The following is a 20,569-nucleotide window of genomic DNA, read 5'->3' as shown; positions in this document are numbered from 1 at the left end:
AGAGTGAGAGAGTGAGAGAGTGAGAGATGGAGAGAGAGAGAGAGAGAGAGAGAGAGAGAGAGAGAGAGAGAGAGAGAGAGTGAGTGAAGAAATAATTGGAAATAAGAAACACATTTTTCAAAATAAAATATTTGTATATTTTATTTTATCTATAAAACGTATTTTGCATACTCTTCGTTAAAAGAAAATTGTTAATTGTGAAAATTGGTAATTAATTTCTTCGATTCAAGTTAATATTTATATATATTTAATTCATTCTCTGCTTAAATAATTCTCTCATTTTTAAATATTTTCACATATCCCATTGAAAAATATTGTTTAATCATTAAGATATTTCAATTTTCTTTGCGTATTTATATTTATGCTTAAATTGATATGGTGTATTCAAAAAAAAAAGTTTCCCACTTATGAATTTATGTATTTTATTACTCTTCATTCTTAAATTTTCAATTTTTAAAATAATTGATTGAATATTATTTGTTTATCTATTAATTATGTATAGTTAGTGAGCGTAATACCTGTACATTTCTGTTTATTGAGTTTTTTCTCATGAAAAATGTATACAGAATAAAATAAAAATAAGATATAGATAAAGCAAGTTTAATAATGTTCTTAATTACAAACTTTTATTAAAGTAGGACTTGTTTACTACATTTCAAGCGCTCAAACTTTTCATAGATACGCTCAACGAAGCACCGAAATTGCGTTGAATGCATCATCGTTGTCATTGTCGTAAAGTAATGTAAAGGAAATTCGTCCTTCTCGCGAGTAGAAGCAACTTAACATAGCCATACTGCGATATTGGATTGCTCCTTCCGGCTATTGAGAGAAATAAATGACATCGTATCTGTAGCTGCGACATTCAAACCAAGAGTTGCGTCGTAAAGAAGCTCGTGCAAGTAGGATGCATTCCTCTCCCCTTATCCAACATCAAGCAAAAATAGCAACATTGGTTTTCCTTTCTTTGACAGTAATTGGAAACAAAAGTATACACAGCTTCGCTATGAAATTTAAAAGCATAGTTTTGACACCAACATAACCGTTTCCGCGATGCCATTTGGATATAAAAATTGACGAGTTACGGGATAGGTTTTACATTTATAAATCTTTGTATTTAGATTATAAATACTTTTTGCAGTCTAGCGAAGAGATTTCAATCATTGTACGATAGTTTGTAATTATTTATTACAATTTGTAAATTTGTAAAATAATGCAATGTATAAATACTTCTACTTGCTTTAATTAACAATTGTTGCATTTCTCAAATCTTTGATACACCAAAAATTATAAATATTAAACGATTGAAACCCTTTAAATATTAAAGAAATTAAACGGTATAAAGGTAAATCTATACATTTGTATTTTTATCTGTATATATCCATCGAATTATATTTATTGTATACGTAAATTATATTGAAAATAATATACTTTTATACGAATACGAAATTTCAGTCGATAAAATGTATTTGATTCTAAATACTTGTTTATAATATACATTCCTCGTGTTATTAAATTTCTCGAAACTTAGAAGCAAACTTTAAAGAAATCTATGCATCATCGCGTAATCGTACAACTCAAATAGAGAAAATACATTCTTTGGTGAAAATTATCTGAATGTTCCTGTTTACGATCTCTTCTCGCATAGCATTAGAAAACAACTCATTTAAATGTTATATTTTTGTAAACCATTACTGCTGTACAGCACAATGGCTGTTTTCTGTCGAAAGCGTGAATAAAAAAGAAAAACTAAACTCATGAAAACTATTCGATAGAAAAATATATATCAGTAAAAAGAAACAAATAATGATTGTGGAGCAGAAAACGAGAAAATTCAGGGGAACAGGATAATAAAAATCGGATGGAACATGGTTAGTTTTTGTTCCAAGCTCATTAAGTATTTGGTATTAGCCTGGTCTTTATACAATTGCTAGACCATACTTTTTTTTGTTATCTTAAAATTTATTTCATGCGTTTAGATAGATATTTCGGTAGATATAATTAAAAATAATTGCGTGCATAAGCATATCTATGCACGTACAAAAAATTATAGTAAAAGAATTTTCTATATGAATCTCTCGTTCAAAAAGTATTTTTTTTTTGTTTTTCAAAAAGAATTTATGTAAAAATTCGATAAAATTTATTATTATTAAATTTTTTTAATTAAGATCATATTAAAATTCAGAAAGTAGAATAAAGTGTAGATAACATACGTCTTAGAAAGTGAAGTAAATCTTGGTTGTTTTTATCTGATTACTGTCTAATTAAGATGAGCCGGTTGATTTGAAAATTTCAAAAAGAGGCCTACTTGGACATAAAAATTATAAGTATAAACTTTCCTTTTGAAATTTTTCTTAGCTCATATTTATATATTTTATCGAATTATTGTAAATAAAAATTTAATATGTCGGTTATTGCAAAATTGCTTAAATTAAAAAGAAAATCATTTTTCCTTCGTAACCTTTCTTTCATTGTACTTGAATAAAAATAATGTCATATATGCACACATTAATAATAAAAATTTAATTTTTATTTTTAACTTTAATTTTTGACCTTATGAAAAAAAATTATTTTCAAAAGATGGTAACAATACTCCTTAACTTTAGTTTTATTATTAATTCAAATATAGATTATTGAAAATAATATCATAGTACATCAAATAAAAGTCAAATAACTCAATTATATTATCGTTTATCACTTAAGGAATTATTTTATATTTATGCACAAATCTGCCATTAAATTTTATGAATTTTTAATAATTTTCTGTTATATATTTAATAAAACGTATATGCCATTTAAATCATTCTGTTTTAAGTTATTAGTGAAATTTCATGAAGTTATCGAGAAACAGTTAATTAAATGCATAAATTTGTTTGAAGTGTAAAAAGATAAAATTAAATTTAATTAGTTCAAAGGGCTAAAGTTTCATTCAATTGTTCAATATACAATTGTATAGAATGATAAACTGATGGAATCATTCACAGCTAAAAGAATATTAAGTAAAACAATATTTTATTAAATAAATATTTTGTACATGGCTTGGATCTGATTATATAGATAAATTAAATATTCATTGATTGCATTATATTATAATTTTTTTTTAATAATATTCACCAATTTAATTGTATCTTAAATCTTATGCAATAATTATTGCGAAACTATAAGAAGGAATATTTCAAGGTTTTGAAGTTTTGAAATAAAATCTACTGAATAACCGCATAGAGTTATTATAGAAAGTTAGAATTCTTTATCACGAATAGTAAATGATATGAATAATCATTATGAAAAATGAAAATTTTGAAGTAAATATTGACATTGGAAACAGTTTTCACATACACAATTTTCAAGTTTTAATTAAAACTTAATAGCGTGAATTAGGCGTGTTTGATAATGTGGAGGTAACCAGATTATACTGGAAGGAAGATTAAAACAAAGTGTGCATTAAATTAATACGGAATATTTTAAATTTCCAAACCATTAAAATTTTAATTTCGTTTGTTTTTTCCATTAATAAATTGCACCTAAAACAAGTATACAAGTATATTTTAAAACATTACGTTTTTGCATTTGTAATATTATTGAATGTAGATGTCTGAGAATTAAGTTTACGAGAAAGTTCTTTTTAGCTATTCTCCTTTCGAAGAATTAACAAAACAGAAATTTTGTACGAGAAACAAAGTCTCCAATAAGACTTTGACAAAAAATACAATTGATATTAAATTGCATTCGAACGATGCAAAATGCGATGTTATTACTTTTAGTTACAAACTAATTGAATTAATTGAATGAAAAAGTTTATTATCTCTGGAATACTCATAAACTTAAAAATTTCTATAGATAATTATATAATTTGAAATTAATCGAATTGAAGTAAAGCAATGTATATAAATTTCTACATGAATTTCTATTTGATGATCTATCATAATTACATCAATTCTATTATTAACAATCACTTTAAGAATAGTTAATAACGAATCTTAGAATTGTTGCAATAAGCATAGGCTAAAATGCATACGAACATCCAAATTTTTTTCCCACGCAAAATCCTTAAAATGACATCCCATTATTATAGTTTAAGCAAAGCCACTTAAATATTGCAAAGAGTAATGGCTAAACATAGGCTATAAAATCAATGACACATAAGAAATAATATCAATTTTTGGTTTATGTACAAACCTACAGAGTCTGCAGCTTGCAAATTGAACAAACTCACGTTTTCCCCATCCAGATAAACAATGAAAATGCCTGGAATACGAAACGCGAAAGAAAATCTTTTCACTGGACTAGAGAATTGGAGAAATGCGGGCGGGCAAGATATACGCAAGGATTCGTGAGTATGGGTCGGTGGGTCGCGGATTATCTAGGACGAGCATCACTTTCGGTTCGAGAGGAAGGTATTTAGTTTCAAGAATTCAACATTTTCACTCCTAAGGAAGAGGACTAAGGGAGAAGACTAAAGGGTAAAATACTAAGGGAGCACTTCCGGTTTCTTAAGCTCACTTGCCTTACTTCTGTTAATTGTGGGCCCACTGTGATATTTGTAAATAGATGGATATATTAAATTTTCTATTTCAACCATTTGTTTTTCATTCGTCAAATCTTATTATAATATTATCGATCGGCCTTCCTTATTTTATTTATAAACATATAAACGGGGCTCTTCTATGCTAAATTTAAATGCACTAATTTCGTTTTTTTAAGACTAACATGCAATATTTAACGGATTAAGTTTTTTTTTTCTTTTTAAAGAATATTACTTTCTAATAACGTTGCAATGTTAATAGAATAAAATTAATTGATAATATACAATTTCAAATGTAAAGAATGATAAAATAAAATATAATGTTTTAAATTATCAATGTAAATAGAAATATGCTCATAAATGTGTGATAATGAAACTTAGTTATGAATTATTCTTTTAAATGATAATATAATTGGGGATAATAATAAGAAATAATGTAGCTTTCAAAAATTCCTATTCTTATTGTTATGATATTCACGTTATGATTGGCTAAAATTATTTGGATATAATGGTATTCTGAGCGTCTGCGCAATTTATTTGCTTTCCTCCGTATATTATTTATGAATGAGATATTTGGATATAACTGACCTACTATCTTAAAAGTTTATTATTACCATTTAGTCTATTATTGATGAAAGATAGATGTTCATCTTTAATATAATAGTTTAAAATGCTGTATTTACAATTCAGTATTCCAATTATAATGTAGAATTATAGCATCATTATATATTTACAATTAAAAGCAATACTTGAAATAAAACTTGAAAGTTAATTACTCGCATTATTTTTCTCCTTTTAATTACTCCAATTTTAATATTCATAGAATAGTGAATAACTGCATATCAAATATATATTCTGCATATCTAATAAAGAACAGGTGCCTTCGATTTCCGAAAATGTTCAAAATTTTTATACTTTTAACACGAATCTTTCTCGTCCATTTATTGTGCTGTTATCTCTTTAAACAAGCAAATATTTGTTTTGTTTTTATATTTTTAGTTAATTAAATTAATCAATATTTTTTATCTTTTATATAATTATATCGATGTCTTTTGATGCTTCTATTTTCTATTTACGTAAATGTATGTGGTATTCATAAAGAATTAATTGATTATTTTTTTTAGTTTTTGTGATATAATTTTGTTCAAATTTTGTTTAATATTCCTTCGATACCATTACCATTAACTTTTTTCTTCTTATCGTGTCTCTTATTTTTCTGAATCTTGTTCACGCCATTCTTTATGAAATTCATATATGGTTTCATTAAACAAAATACAATTTTCTTTTTGTTAATTATAATGATCGAAAATAAGTAAGGATTATATGTTTAATGAGTCATAAGCAATGTATCCACGAACAAATAAAAGTTTCATAAAATTTATTATATAAATTTTTATTATTATAAAAAATATTAGAAATTATTTTTGTGTAATTTTAAATATTAATAAAATAAATTGAAAATTTTTATTTTAATGAAATATCTTCATTATAACTGTAGAAATATAGTAATATTAATATTCATAATATTAAAGGGATTTTATTACAGTTGATATTTAATTACTCAATAAAACTATTTTTAAGAAAAAATTTATCTGAAATCGATAGTTTTATATATAATGTAATTTTGAAAGATAATAATTTTAAAGCATAAAGTAAATGTCGGCAAAATATTAATAATTCTTTACATATGCAATCGACCATAAAGAAATAAAATAAAAATAACTAATTTATATTATGATAATGATAGTTTAAATTCTAAAAATTCTAAATATAATATATAGTTTTCCACTCACGAGTTAATACATCTTTGAAATGTATTATCACGTTAATGAATTTTAATACATTGAAAGTTCAGTCTAAGAAAATTTAATTTGAAATAAGTTTTGAAGAGAAGTTTTTGATGATTTGAAAAAACATTTTTTTAATATGAAAGAAGCTCTGAGATGTCGTATTTACACAACCATCAAATTATGAATATTTCCTCTACATTTTACATCCTTAGTGAATATATGTGATCAAATAATATATCAGTCAATATTAATGAAAGGGACGTTCTGAAAAGAAACGTTCTTTACCTGTCCAGCCATGCAATATAAAATAGCTAGGAATATCCTGAGAGGCAACTTAGCAGAGTAACTTCGATGGGCCCATAAACGATGAGCCCCAGCGGTAATACCGATTCCCGCTGATATTCCCCAAGCTGGACCTGTAGTTTCAAAGAAATAGTAATTAAATTTTTGTGCTGCATAAAAACTATTAAAATATTTAATTCGGTTTTATTTAGTTCACTCAGTTTCATGTACTTGCAATTAAATTTCCTCGGCCCATAGTGATATGTTGAAATTGCAATGTAGTTATTGTGAAAGTATATAAATTTATTGATTTAAGCTTTTATATTCTTGTAAAATGCTGACAATTATTCCAGCGAGTAAAAGCGTGAGCAGCTTTTTAAAACATTTTTAATTACAAATATTAAAATTTATGTTATGAATTATATAAAAGCTAGTAAGAAATTTATATCATTATTAAATAGTACATTTTATAGTAGAAAGTTTTAGAATGAATTAGAATAAATTAGTTAAAAATCTATTTAATACTTTTTTGGTCAACTTTATAATTACCAGTAATAACCATATCTTACTAGTATTCATGAAACAATAATTAGTATAAATATACATACATTAAAATAGAACGAGGAGGGTTATTACAAAAATATATAAATAATTAAAAAAAAAAAACTAATTCGATAAATAATTTAAATACAGACACACAGACACACACGCGCGCGCGCGCGCGCACACACACATATAAATATATGTATTATTGCTATAATGTATTTATGAAAAGTTAAATTGATTTGAAAGCAATATGAATGTTTATTTAAATTATCATGACTTTATAGACAAAATTCAACTAAAACATTAATACTATTACTAATATAATTTTAAAAGTATCATAAATGAAAACATTTTTAATTTCTTCAGATTTTACACATTCAATGCTTATAATTATTACGGACATATACTTGAGAACATAAACAAATTAAGTATAATATTATTTTATAAAAAATTATAAAATTATCTTAATTGAACAATTTTTTCATATTTCAGAAAGAATTTTTTAAAAAAACTATTTCTCAATCAAAACATAATTTAATGCTAAAAATGATTTTTTTCTATCCAAATTAATTAAATATCTAGGTAATATATTTTTTTTTTTGTAGATTAATATGTCATTATTCATATAATATTACAGTATTATGTAATTTTACATAAAAGTTTATAAGGATCAAATAGTAAAAGATTATAATTAATTACCAGTATAGATGTTTTTGATGTTTAGAAGCTATTAATTTATAAGAATTTTTACATTTCATTGAAATAACGAATACTTGCATACTATGAAATTCAAATCGAATAGTAAAAATACAACAATAGATTGATAAATTAAAATTCTATAATAAATTTTTCATAATTACATAATGAGTCAATGTGTAGTCGCCTTCTTGTTTTAATAAATAATTGATCTTGTAGTATAAAGAAGCATTGAGAGGATTTTTATATAAACTTCATTCTTGCTTACAGCCACTTTATGATACTTATTATCATGTGAGGGTGAAAGAGAGAATTTAACATCAGCAGATTCTTTTAACAAAAGTACTTTTGTGCTTCGGTATTCTTATTTATCAAGATTGCTTGCGTCATGTTTTTTATCGAAGTGTGTCGATGCCTATGTATGCCTTTAATAGATTTTATCCCGATAAGCTATCGTACATTGAAACATATTTATTAATATTATATTGTTTTAATACTGAATATATCTTTTTTAATGGAACAAAATGTGTTTTGGTTTATATTATAAATTCCTAAATAAATAAATAAATACTTCATTAATTTTTGTTCCGAAAATTATTTGAAATATATTTAATACTATGGCATATAAATATTTGCTTATTGTCATACCAATTCAATTATTTGCCTCAATTATTTAAGATTTAACTGTGATCCTATCTTTAAAGATCCATACACAGAGAATCTTTGAAAAATATTTTTCAAGTTCGATTTTGTGAGAAAGATTATTCTTTTACTTCAGGGAGTTTTATCTTGGGATGATGGGGAAGGGATTGTTTTTAGGATGGGATTTTTCAAATAATTCAAGGGTTTAAAAAAGTTGCAAATATGTGGCTAAATTTAATTTGGAGCTTTTCTCGAAAAGTAAGTTTCATCGCATATTACTCAGCTTTATCTTCATCAAGGATTATTATAATCTATGCCTAAATATTTAATGATGCAAGATCATTGCGTTAGTCGAGTTCAAAAAATTATTATTAATAAGCTATTTCTTACCATGACTTTCTTGCTGTATATAAAAGTATTAATATATACATTAAAAATCTATATATAAGTAGTATACATCTTTAATAATATGTATAATGAAATCTTTCTATAAAATATATTATTTTAATATTACGTGAAAGTAATTACATTATACATTAATTATACATTAATTACATTTATATAGATATGAAATTTTTTTTTTATATTTATAAGAAGATAATTATTTAAATATTCAGATTCATTTAGTAACTTTTTAAAATAAAATATCATAAGTTACCATATCATGTTTATGTATTGTTACCTTCAAATATAATAAAGAAATTCTATATCAAACAACTTATCCAGAAAAAGGTAATTCATGTTGAAAAAATGCTAAATTGGGTATGTTTTTGTAAGTGTTTTAAAATTATAAATTTTAGTAATGTAATATGATGAAAAATAAGAATATTGAAATTGAGATATAATTATAATTGTAATATTCTATTATGAAATCTATTTGTTTTACATTTCCATAATATGAACAACTTTTACTATATTTTGTCATTTTATGGTATTTTTGTAATTTAGTTCCAAAAATAATATTTATTTCCATATATTATTAAGAATACAGTTGCATTGACTTATTCTAATGTTTAATTAACTTAAGGATGCATAGTTATTAAATTTAAACGTAATAACATTTTTATTTAAAATGCATTCCAACTGCATATTGTTTAATAGATATAATTTTTTAAGTAAATATTTAATATTTTACAAAATGTATGTCAGTATTGTAGAAAATAATTTGATTGCCCTTAAACTATCTCAAGGCGAATATTTAATTTTAAAATAATTTAGACAACAATAATTCTCTACTAATGAAATTGAGATCTCTAAGTTTATGTATTTAATAATTTATTCGAGTCACTATATAATTCTTCTTGTTACTCATATAGTTTTATGACTTCGTGTGAGAATGCTGTTGTAATATAGCGAACAATTTTATCATTCGAACGAATACTTTGATTTCTTTAAACATAATTGCTAGTTTCTATTTCACAACATTTTTATTATGTTTTATTAAGTTTTATTAAGTTTTTATTTTATGCATATGAATTGAGTCCGATTAATCAGTGATAAGTTTCATTAAACATATAAATATATTATGTTTTTTTTTTCTTATAATAAAAACTATATATATATATATATATATATAATTATAAAATACTATTTTAATTATATAAATTGTATAATATAATTATAATTAAATGCAAAATAAAAAAATAATGTATCATATACTTTTCTTCTTTAGTTGTTTAATAATATTGTGAAATAAGTTTACCTTACCGAAAATGCATACACTTGCTTGGAATCTAATTAGAATTCAGTATAATTTATATTCAAGCTAAAACAAGGAGGTATGAATGTAATCTAGTTTTAAAACTCAATATTTCGTAACAATTGTAAGCTAAGAAAAGCATTAGTAAGTGTACCATTTATTTCAACTGGTTATTGTAGTTGATTAGTTTAATTAGAAATAGGAGAAGAAATTTTTTTAATGCCATAAATTAAATATGTGCAATAAGCGGGGACTATATAATTACTATAGATTTTGCAATATATTTACAAATATGTTCTTCAAAAATATAAAAATCAATAAATCAATAAAAGATAAAATTAATTCTAGAATAAATAAAATTCTATTCCATACTTTCGTAATACTTTCGTAATAAATGACATATCTCAGTAGGTCGTTGAGACATTTTATATTCCTTTAGATAGAAAGCAGATAAATATGAAAATATTTAAATAGCTTTGCAATGTCATACAAGTCAAAATGTATTTGAAAAAAGTTCATAAAATAAAAGAACAATGTTGTACGTTTTGTCTACGATACTCTACTAGTGGGGAATGTCAATGGCCAAAGTTTCCTGTTAAATTACATATACACACACGCACACTCACACACACACACACACACACACAAAATGTCGGTTTTCGGTCATTTTCATTATTTTTGTTGAAATCGCGGTTTTATTATGATTGCTGAAGTAAAGTATTGAATATTTTATTCTTTTATGTCTAGAATTAAATTTTTTTATTAATGATCACCAGTATTCAAATTTAAACGTTATCGCTCGTGTAGAAATGATCGAATAAGTGGTTTCTTGAGACACTGCCTTTTAGCATTGTATTTTTTCCATTATCTTTAAAACTTTAACGATGGCTCTGCTTTGTTTCACCGCATTTTATAAAATTTGCTAATTAGTTAATTGAAGCTCACCCAATAATATATTACAATGCGCAATGAATAATCTCATTTCTACAGTGATAGAACGACAATTATTCAAGTGTAATTGCACTCCATGGGCAGAGTGAGCATTCGAGAGCGAAAGAATTCAACGTTATGTCGCTCTGGCCACGTACTGTCGCGTCGACTTTATTTCCGTCGTATAGACATCGCTTCTAGTCTCGAGCGTCGCGACTCGCAGAAAAAGCGTATAATACGAGGTACGCGAGCGCCGGCGTTGCTTTCGGTGTAATTTGCAGCCGCGCCTTACGCGCCATTACGCGAGAGCGTAACCATGAGGAAAAACGGCTAAACGGGAAAATAAACTTTTGCCTGTGGCAGCGGTGAGAGGAAATTCGCGTTAGTAGCCCGAAAAATGGTGTTAGCCGTCGGTGCGCGGGAATTACTTTTTGTGTACGAGTGCGCGGCTGAGGATTAGCCAAGTGACCGGTGTAACGAGGGAAAATATAAGATAGATTGTAATTATCGATTGCTATTGGAAATATGTTGGAAATAGGTGGAAGGAATCGTACGGTTTGCCGAGATAATTCAACAATCTTGTCAAAATGTCCTATAAATTAGTTGTGTAGATAATATCAGATGATGTGAAACAAGAAATTTTCGTTAATTGAAATATTTTTTAACTGAAAGCTGACGCATTTAAATCCCTTTTGGCAATTTTTCAACATTTAAATTTTAAATTTAGAAGTTGAAATTTGATAGTCATAATTCACTGTGCATGAAGAATTGCATTAAAAAAAAAATTTCAGTCCATTTAAACGATTAATTTAAGCAAATGATATAAATTAAAACATTTACCTTTATCCCTTTCTATTTGTTAAAGTTTCGAGATTATTACAGTACTATCATTAGCTTAGAATACAATAGTTTTTCAATTAACTAAAAGATTACATAAGTTTACTACTAATCGAATCTACAAGCTGTCTGCTTTTTAGTTAACCATGAACTTGTATTTGCATGTAATTAATACATAAGACAATCTACTAACACTATGTAGATATTTATATGTTTACGTTTATAAGTAAATTTATAATTATATATCATAATTATTATAAATAAAAATTGGATAATATTTAAAAATGGTATTAAAGATTATATTTTAACAGTCATCAAAATTCATAATATTCATCTCGATCATTTATATTTTTGTATTATTTTATTATTATGATTACAAATTTCTATAAAGAAATGATTTTTGTTGCATCAGTGCAGCAGACAAAAAAAATTGGATATAATGTAACGTCTATTCTGAGATATAGTTACATTAATTTTAATATAATCATTCATTGTGAATTTTAAATAGGTTAATAGTATTTTCAGTTTAAAATTTATACGATGTTTAATTAAAATTTGGTCCTGATAAGTAATATTTTAACATCTTTACCATTATTACATGATGTGATTAAATACTGCATGCCATCATATGATGCCGCACAATATAATTGTATGAATTTATTTCTGAAATATGTATCAATATTAATGTAGAGATAAATAATATAAAAATTATAGTTACTATTTTATTAATAGTTCTTACAAAATTCTAAAAGTTCTGAATATTAATATGATGCATTTTAGCTGTATTTTTATGCGCAGTTAGAATAAGTTTCGTATTTACGACAATGATTTCTTTCGTCCACTCTTGTTTCATTTTTTGATTATCAGTGTGTCTATCTTTTTTTACGATCCCAAGGCTGTATTTTGGAATCGTGCCAGTGGTTGAAACATGACATGAATATGTACTTCTCTTGGTAATTAAGGAGGCATCCACCAGCTCAGAATCGATTTCCGATAATCATTAGAAACTCAATTGCCACATTTAAGTATCAAAACAGATTTACTGGATTGGTTTTGCAAAATAACATCAAAAGACTGTTAAAGTGAATAGTCAATTAAAATAAAATAAAAAATTCCGCTCGAGTAGTGTGACTCTGAGAAATGATTACAATATCGGAGGTGTCTCATCTCAAATCGAGTTAGATCTTATCATTAATGTATTATTATTAACTGTGAAATTTCAAATATTTTAAATAAGTTATCTGTAAATGTATTGTGCAGAAAAAATATTTTGAATATCGAAAGTATAGAATAAAAAATTAATTTCGCGATAATTCTTCAACATAATATTCCTTCTTTTTTTTTTTTTTTTACAATAATAATAATAATACTTCCTCAACCGTAATGTTTTTATTTGCTAAATTTTCAATCGCGATTATTAGTTGCTATAAAGATTCATCGATTATCAATACGAAAATTTTTTTATTTAACATCATTATTTAACATTGTCTCTTAATGTTTGAAAATTTTTAATTAAAAATGATATAATTTAGATCTCCTATAATATTGCTTATTTTCTATAATATTTCTTTATTTAATTTTTAATTTGTTATTTGAATGTAGATTTTATTGTGTCTGAATATCTGTGCATTGTTCGTTATTTTTCTATAGCTTTCTTCTTAATATGCCCGACAAGAATATTTCCTAGAAATATGGGTAATAACGGATGATTAACTTACTGAATATCCACGTCCAAAACTTGGCTTCATGATATTTAGTGAAGAAAGCGTGTAATGCAAGAATATGAAGAATGCCAATGCCAATTATATTAAACCATATCAACGGTTGTTTTCCCTCTTCTTTGCATGGCAATGGACTTGGCTCAGACGCCTGTTCTTCAACTTTCTTCTTTGGTGGCTCCTGATACTCTGTGACTGTCGAGCTGTACATTATTACCTACAATAATTTTTCAGACAATTATCAGTAAAACGTGAAAATATCGATTAAAAAACTTTTTCTCCCTTAACTTAACTATCTTTAATATTTAGCATAATCAGAAAAATAAACAAAAAAATGTTTTGTCTTATTTGCTATTGTTGGTAAACTAAGATAAAAAGTAAGCTTTGATAAAGTTGATATAATATTTTATATTTTTATTATTGTTGATTCTAATGCTCTGTTTTTTCAATCATTTATAAATAGAGATAGTTAAAGTAATAATATTGAATGAATATTTTTATGCTCAAATTGAATGTAGTCTTTCTTTTATAGAGAAATATGTATTGGACGACATCTATAATACCAGCAGAGCGATTTGTACAGAGCTTATATGTTTGTTTTTTTTTTTTACGCTTTATAAACGTAAACGAAGTATCTGGTACGGAAAGTTCATAAGAAAGGAGTGTATGATTAAAAATATCGTTAAATTTCATTCTTTTTATCTATTATGTGCGTGCTAAAGCCCAAGAATGTAAGAGCAAATGGTTGAGATACTCGGAGCATCGATACGCATATCCTTCAAACCAAACGAAGACAATAAGCGAGTTGGATGAGACGTAGCCCTTCTCAATCGCTATAATCCAACCAACCATTATAGAGAATGGTATAGGTCTCTCTCACTCTCTCACTCATTCACTCTCTCTCTCTCTCTCTCTCTCTCTCTCTCTCTCTCTCTCGTATTATCCCACGCACAGAGACGATGGCGCAGATGCAATAGGTATTGGTCGTAGGTTCGAGTTTTGTCCGATTCCCATGCGCGTATAAATTTTGCAATTAAATGCAAAGCGCGCGAGAAATGTTTTCTAGCCGGTACGCCAGACGGGCGTCGGGACGCGTCGCCACCCTTACCCCGGTATATAGCTTTTAATTACAAGCATAGTTAGGCGGAGGTACGCGTGACGCGTCGCACGAGGAGCGATTTGCGCATCTCGTAGGCATCTCGTAGTGTCGCCGATGTTCCTCCGTCCCTTGGCCGCACGCTAACGCCAGGCTTTAGAACATTTGCGCGGCCTGCATGACCAAACTTTAAGCGAACGTGGTGACAAAAATTTCTCCGCCCTTCGGTTTTATACGCCCGCCTCGAGGCTTCCTATGCTTGTGCGTGTGCGTGTTCCGGCAATTGCGACCATTAGCAAATACGTTTACACGAATAACGTCAGATTCCGCGCTGGTTGCTAATAGCTTCGTAAACCAGCTTTCTTTTAACATTGCTCCGTTCCTGTTAATAGCAAATAAAAGAAATTTATTTATACTTAATGATATAGTTACATAATCATTGACATGTCGTAGTTAAGATTTTCTGAGCAATCCGCAAAAGCTTGGCAAGCGGTTGGACTATAGTATATTATAATAATTTGCAGTCAAAAGAAATTTTAGTATTAATACACGAATCGAAAATTAATATTTATGCATAATTCTTTGCGTTAATTTTATTTATTAATTAAAAAGTTTTCCTTTACCGTAATTTATACACGCGCATTAGAAAAATCTGGGCCAAAATAATGTATATCCACTTTCTTTGTGGCTAAACAACGTGTGTTGTAATTTTCATCGGATGTCATTTAGCTATAATTCATTCTCCTTCCATGACATTCAAAGTTAATCAAAACATTTATATCCGTATTATTATAAATTTGAATATTACGCGAATAATACATCTGGATGTAAGTGTAATAAGGTTTATTATTAATATAATCATCTTCTATTGAGCTTAAATTTAATATAATATATTTTAATTGTGTGATTGAAAGAGAAAAATATCAAAAGAAAAGTAAAATTGAAATCATTATTATGTCGGATTATGTTAATTAATAAATATATAACTTTACGGTAAAGAAACATTTGTATTTATAGAGATTTTCGACTTTGGAAATTTAATTTTTAAAAAAACTAAACATTCTCTATATAATTAACACTGCCCGCTTAAATATTCTTGATAGCATAATAAACCAAAGTCTCACAATAATATTGGTTGCACAAATTTTAAGCAATGGAGTTATGTATTTCGAAATATAATCCGTAATTATCTACCAAAGCATAAACCCGATAAGGCCGCTATTTAAAGAAGAAAGAATTTATAGTTTAGTTATAAGTAATTTGCCATAAATTTCATTCGTATTAGACAAAATTTGCTCGGAAATTACAATTAGTGGTCTGCTTGTATTATGGTCGAACTGTAAAATAAATAATAGCGAATAAGGTTAGCTGAAATTTTCAAGAGAATATTTTATTTAATATTTTAATAATTTATATTTTACAGCGGGTAAAATATTTTATCAATATAAAAAAGTACGAATACATATATTTTCGGGTTTATCCATTGATAAAGTGAAAAATATGCACATTATTTCGTGATAATAATAAATAAATAAATAAATAAATAAAAGTGACGTTGGAAGTCGCAGAGTATCATCGTTGAAACGAGGAAAAATGTAGCGCGACTAAGGCAACGGATATATGGATGAAGCAAACAAACGAAAGGAGGAGAAATATCCCTTCGCCAAAGCTATCAACACAGGTGCATAATCCCCTATGCGAAACAATCGACGGCCATTTCGCGATTTATGATCCTACTCTCCAAGTTTTAAAGCTTACAATTTTTCTCCGTCTTTCTCGCCGATCGATAATGTGCACTTGCGATTATAAAAGTAGACGGAGATTCCACTACATCTTCATCTATGTGAATATTCGTATACGTGCTCACACGTATGTATATATGCTTGAATGCTTTGTGTGCGTGTGCGTGTGCGTGTGCGCGCGCGTGTAGTGTTATACAGTGTAAAAAACTAAACTGCCTTAAATGCAGCTCAGATTTATATCTCGTTTATCAGCTATCAGAACCATTGTTCTTTCATTCCATTCTTTCTTTTTTACATGACAATTGACATTGTGCCAAATAATAGAAATGGTGTTTAATGATAATATAAACAATTAAATTTCATCGTTATAAGCATTTTTTAAACTGAAATATAAAGAAAATAATTATTCGATGAAGTAATTCTTGTAGAAGGGAAACTAAAGCAAGTAAGACTTGAAAATCATCATTCAAAATAGCTGAATAATATACAAAGTCGTAGCTTTCATTTGTAGTGAAAGTAATGAAAAGGAAGTTCAAAGAAGTATTATTATTATTTTCTTTAAGAACCTTATTAGTCATCCTAATAATCGCAACATCAAAATACTACTCGAAACCAGCGCATTTCGTGTATGAATTATCTAGTCGCTAAAGTAGGTTGAGCAATGCATTAGAGTAAAGGGTCACAACGGTGCTCGCTGAGAGAAAAGTAGTATTCTATTAAAAATCACGATATGTTGATAGATGAGTGGAGAAAGTGTATTGTAATAAAGCAAAGAGCAAAAATTTGAATGAACTTTATTGCATACCATCAGTTCTATGCAATAGGAATAATTTTATTCTTATTGGAAGTTAATTGGTGGATAAAATCCATTATTATCATCTATCGTCTATGAGTATGAATTTTTTTATGTCAACGCGACTTAAATACGCTATGCTCTTTATTTTCCGTGAACAGAATTCATGGGATATTCGATATATATAATCATAAAAATTATGGTTTATATGAAAACTATTGTATATACACGTATACATTCCATGTAACATGAGGCATTTATTCTAATATTCAGTTTTATTATATTATCGTGGATTATTTCTAGATAAAGAAAAGTAATAAAAGAATATTTCGTTTCGTCTAATATCAACAAATCTGCCTGCCGAAAAATTATACTTCACTATTTAAACAATTAGTGAAATTTTTAACGAAAAATATTGTGTACGCACGAATATAAATCTTGATGCTTTTAATAAACGGTTGTATGTTAAATTCCATGAATTTCTTTAAATCACAAAATTAGATTTATATGAATAATAATAAATCTTACTTTTATTGCTACAATAATAAATCACTGGCAGTCATGAAGAGTAGCTTTAACTGATCCACTTTTCAAATGATTTATAGTTATCCGAAAATATATCAGCAAGGTAATTTTTATTTTTTTAAAGTATCCGGCTTTCGTAATATACTAAATAATAAGCAATATTTTAATGACTTTTTTATCGTCATTTTACTACTGCTACTCGTACATGTATCGAGTTAGCGACGATTAAAAGTTCGCGATGGCGTCTCTAATGAAAGTGCCGACGATCTACTTTTAAGGCCGAGCGCAAAGGTTACCACTACCATTAATTTAGTGGATTAAATTTGACGTCATCGCGCAGTCGCGACTTCGACAGATAATTCGACAGGAAAAATCGTATCTAAAATTTGATGACTTAATGGAAATATTCACCATCGTGCTTAGTTAATTTTAATTTCATTTCCCGATTACGACTGACATTTTTATTGATTCTGATCGTTAGCAGTACTTGGAATGTATAATTTTATTATAAATCCAATAGCAGATACATAGCACATTATTGAAAGATATAACTGCCATTTGAAAAGTTAAAGGCAAATTAATTTGAATTGGTTCGCTTGTCACAGTAGACTTGTTTTATATATGAATTTACATGTCATTTATAAGAAATAAAGTTAATATTTTCAATATAATTCCCACTTTAATCTGGTATTGACACAACATTTAATCCCAGACATATATATATATATATATATATTTATAAGAGTGTATGTACAAAAAGATAATAAACAAGGACACGGTATTAAATAATAGCAACTTCACAAATTTAAATGTCAAAGGTAGAGTGTGGCTGTCGTAGAAAAATTAATTTCTAATCTTAATGATAAAATAAAAGAAGTATATTTATATGAAAATATAAAATATTTTTATACATTAATTTTTCATATAAGTTTATATAATTCTAATTAATGAGACTATCGCGATTCACAGCTTATAATGATAGATTTATATATCTGATGAAATAATTGTATCAAACTATAGAATAAAGATTTTTAAGTATTAAAACGTTGTAAAAATTTTAATTTTTGGCAATTAATAATTTTCAAACGAATAAAATTTTTTAAATGAAATATCAACTGATAATATTCATGTAAGTGACAAAATGAAAAATAGCGATAGTAAAATAGTTAAATCACATTGATTCAATGGTATATTTTTTTATTAGTTTTTGACAATTTTCTTTTATATTATATTAAAATAAATTATATATAATTTTACATACATATATGTGTGCGTGCGTTTATGTGCGTGTGTGTTTAATATTTTGACAAAAATCCATAAATTTATCTGTCTCATTCCAATTATGAATATCTAAAATTGTTTTAATAACAATATTATGAATAACACATTATGTTTTCTTCAAATTTCCAAGTTTTCATATATTGAAGTTATTACAATTAAATTGAAAATGAGATATTCTGATAGAAGCTGTACAAATGCGTAATGCAATAAAGATTATATATAAACAAAAGATTAAAATACAACATTGAACATTTACTAATAATTTAAAAAATTGAAACATCTTTAAAAAATATGCATATAAGTTTTCCTGGATAATATTTAACATTTTTTATTTCAGGTAAGTTCGCAGTCAGATTTATTTTAAAAAGCTTAAGAATAACGAAGATCACTAGTAAGTATTATATTATCATAAATAATATATTTCGTAACGTAATTTAATAGAACTAGTAAGTTTTAGAAGAATTATTGAATTAAAAATGCGAAATTATGTATTTATATTTTTTATTGAATTTAATCCAATCGTTTAAATTGAATTATATATATAACAATTAAATTCATTAAAAAACTGTTGCTGACAAAACTTATTTTGGTTTGGAATGGCTTTTTTCGATATCCATGAAATAATACTTTACGTATAGACGTTAATTGCGCAGTAAATTTAGAGTTAAAAAATAAATGTGTCATTATATAAAACATAGAGTATTTCAACAAATCTATCCACACTTTATGTCACTTAAATGCTATAATATATCCAAGTATATCTTATTATTATTATAGTAAATTATTATAATACAATATCTAAATTACATTATACTATGTAAATCTACATAGAAATTATCATACTATCATATTATTATTGTATATTAATTATTCATATTCTAGAGTACGTGTAAATGAACTATATTCTCCTGTGTATTATCCAGTAATTGAAATTACATTGAAAGTTTAACTAATGAAGCCAAGAGTTAATATCTCATTGAATTCAAAGAATAAATTCAATCTATTCGTTAACATTGTTAAAAATAATGCGATATATCGTTATATTTTTGTATAATTATTATATCATTTCTCGGAATTCAAATATATGAACTTCCAATTCTACTTGGTACACTATTGCGATTTTTGCTCACCTTAATTTTCTTCCAATCCTGTCACTATTCGGTCGTGTATAAACTTTTTTACCGAGCATAAATATTGTATACTATGTGTGTGTATAGCTTTTTCCTTCGCTTCCTGCTTAATGTTGAAACCGTGATTTATGATATTGCAACTAATCGTAAAAATATTTAAAAATTGTCTTCGTCATTTTGAAGTATATTGCTTTTGTATCTATTTTTAGGCTTCGACGCGAATATGTATATTTACGTATGTTAATATGAATGTAAAACGTATGTCAGTATGAATAAATATCACCGGTTAATCAGGTCAAAGTATACTACTCATTCAAATGTCAATTATTATATATAAATGCAT

The 20,569-nt window shown here is 26.5% G+C and overlaps 2 protein-coding genes across 3 annotated transcripts in view; one reads left to right on the top strand and one right to left on the bottom strand.

Moving 5' to 3' along the window:
* Fstl5 (follistatin-like 5) overlaps nt 1-20,569 on the top strand; it is a 326,084-nt gene that overhangs the window by 63,664 nt on the left and 241,851 nt on the right. The window lies entirely within an intron of this gene.
* Nucleotides 1-20,569, bottom strand: part of LOC105363737 (acyl-CoA Delta(11) desaturase) — a 33,326-nt gene that overhangs the window by 4,034 nt on the left and 8,723 nt on the right. For both annotated transcript variants that reach the window (XM_011501499.1, XM_011501498.1), the window contains exons 2-3: nt 13,660-13,876; nt 6,595-6,725 (exon numbers count right to left, since the gene is read on the bottom strand). In XM_011501499.1, coding sequence (XP_011499801.1) covers nt 6,595-6,725; nt 13,660-13,870 — 342 coding nt within the window. In that variant the 5' untranslated portion in view covers nt 13,871-13,876. The remainder of the gene's footprint in view (nt 1-6,594; nt 6,726-13,659; nt 13,877-20,569) is intronic.

This window comes from Ceratosolen solmsi, unplaced genomic scaffold (assembly GCF_000503995.2).
Source record: "Ceratosolen solmsi marchali unplaced genomic scaffold, CerSol_1.0 scaffold28, whole genome shotgun sequence".
Classification (NCBI taxonomy): domain Eukaryota; kingdom Metazoa; phylum Arthropoda; class Insecta; order Hymenoptera; family Agaonidae; genus Ceratosolen; species Ceratosolen solmsi.
Note: the sequence above shows the minus strand (reverse complement) of the source record. Positions and strands in the feature narration are given on the sequence as shown.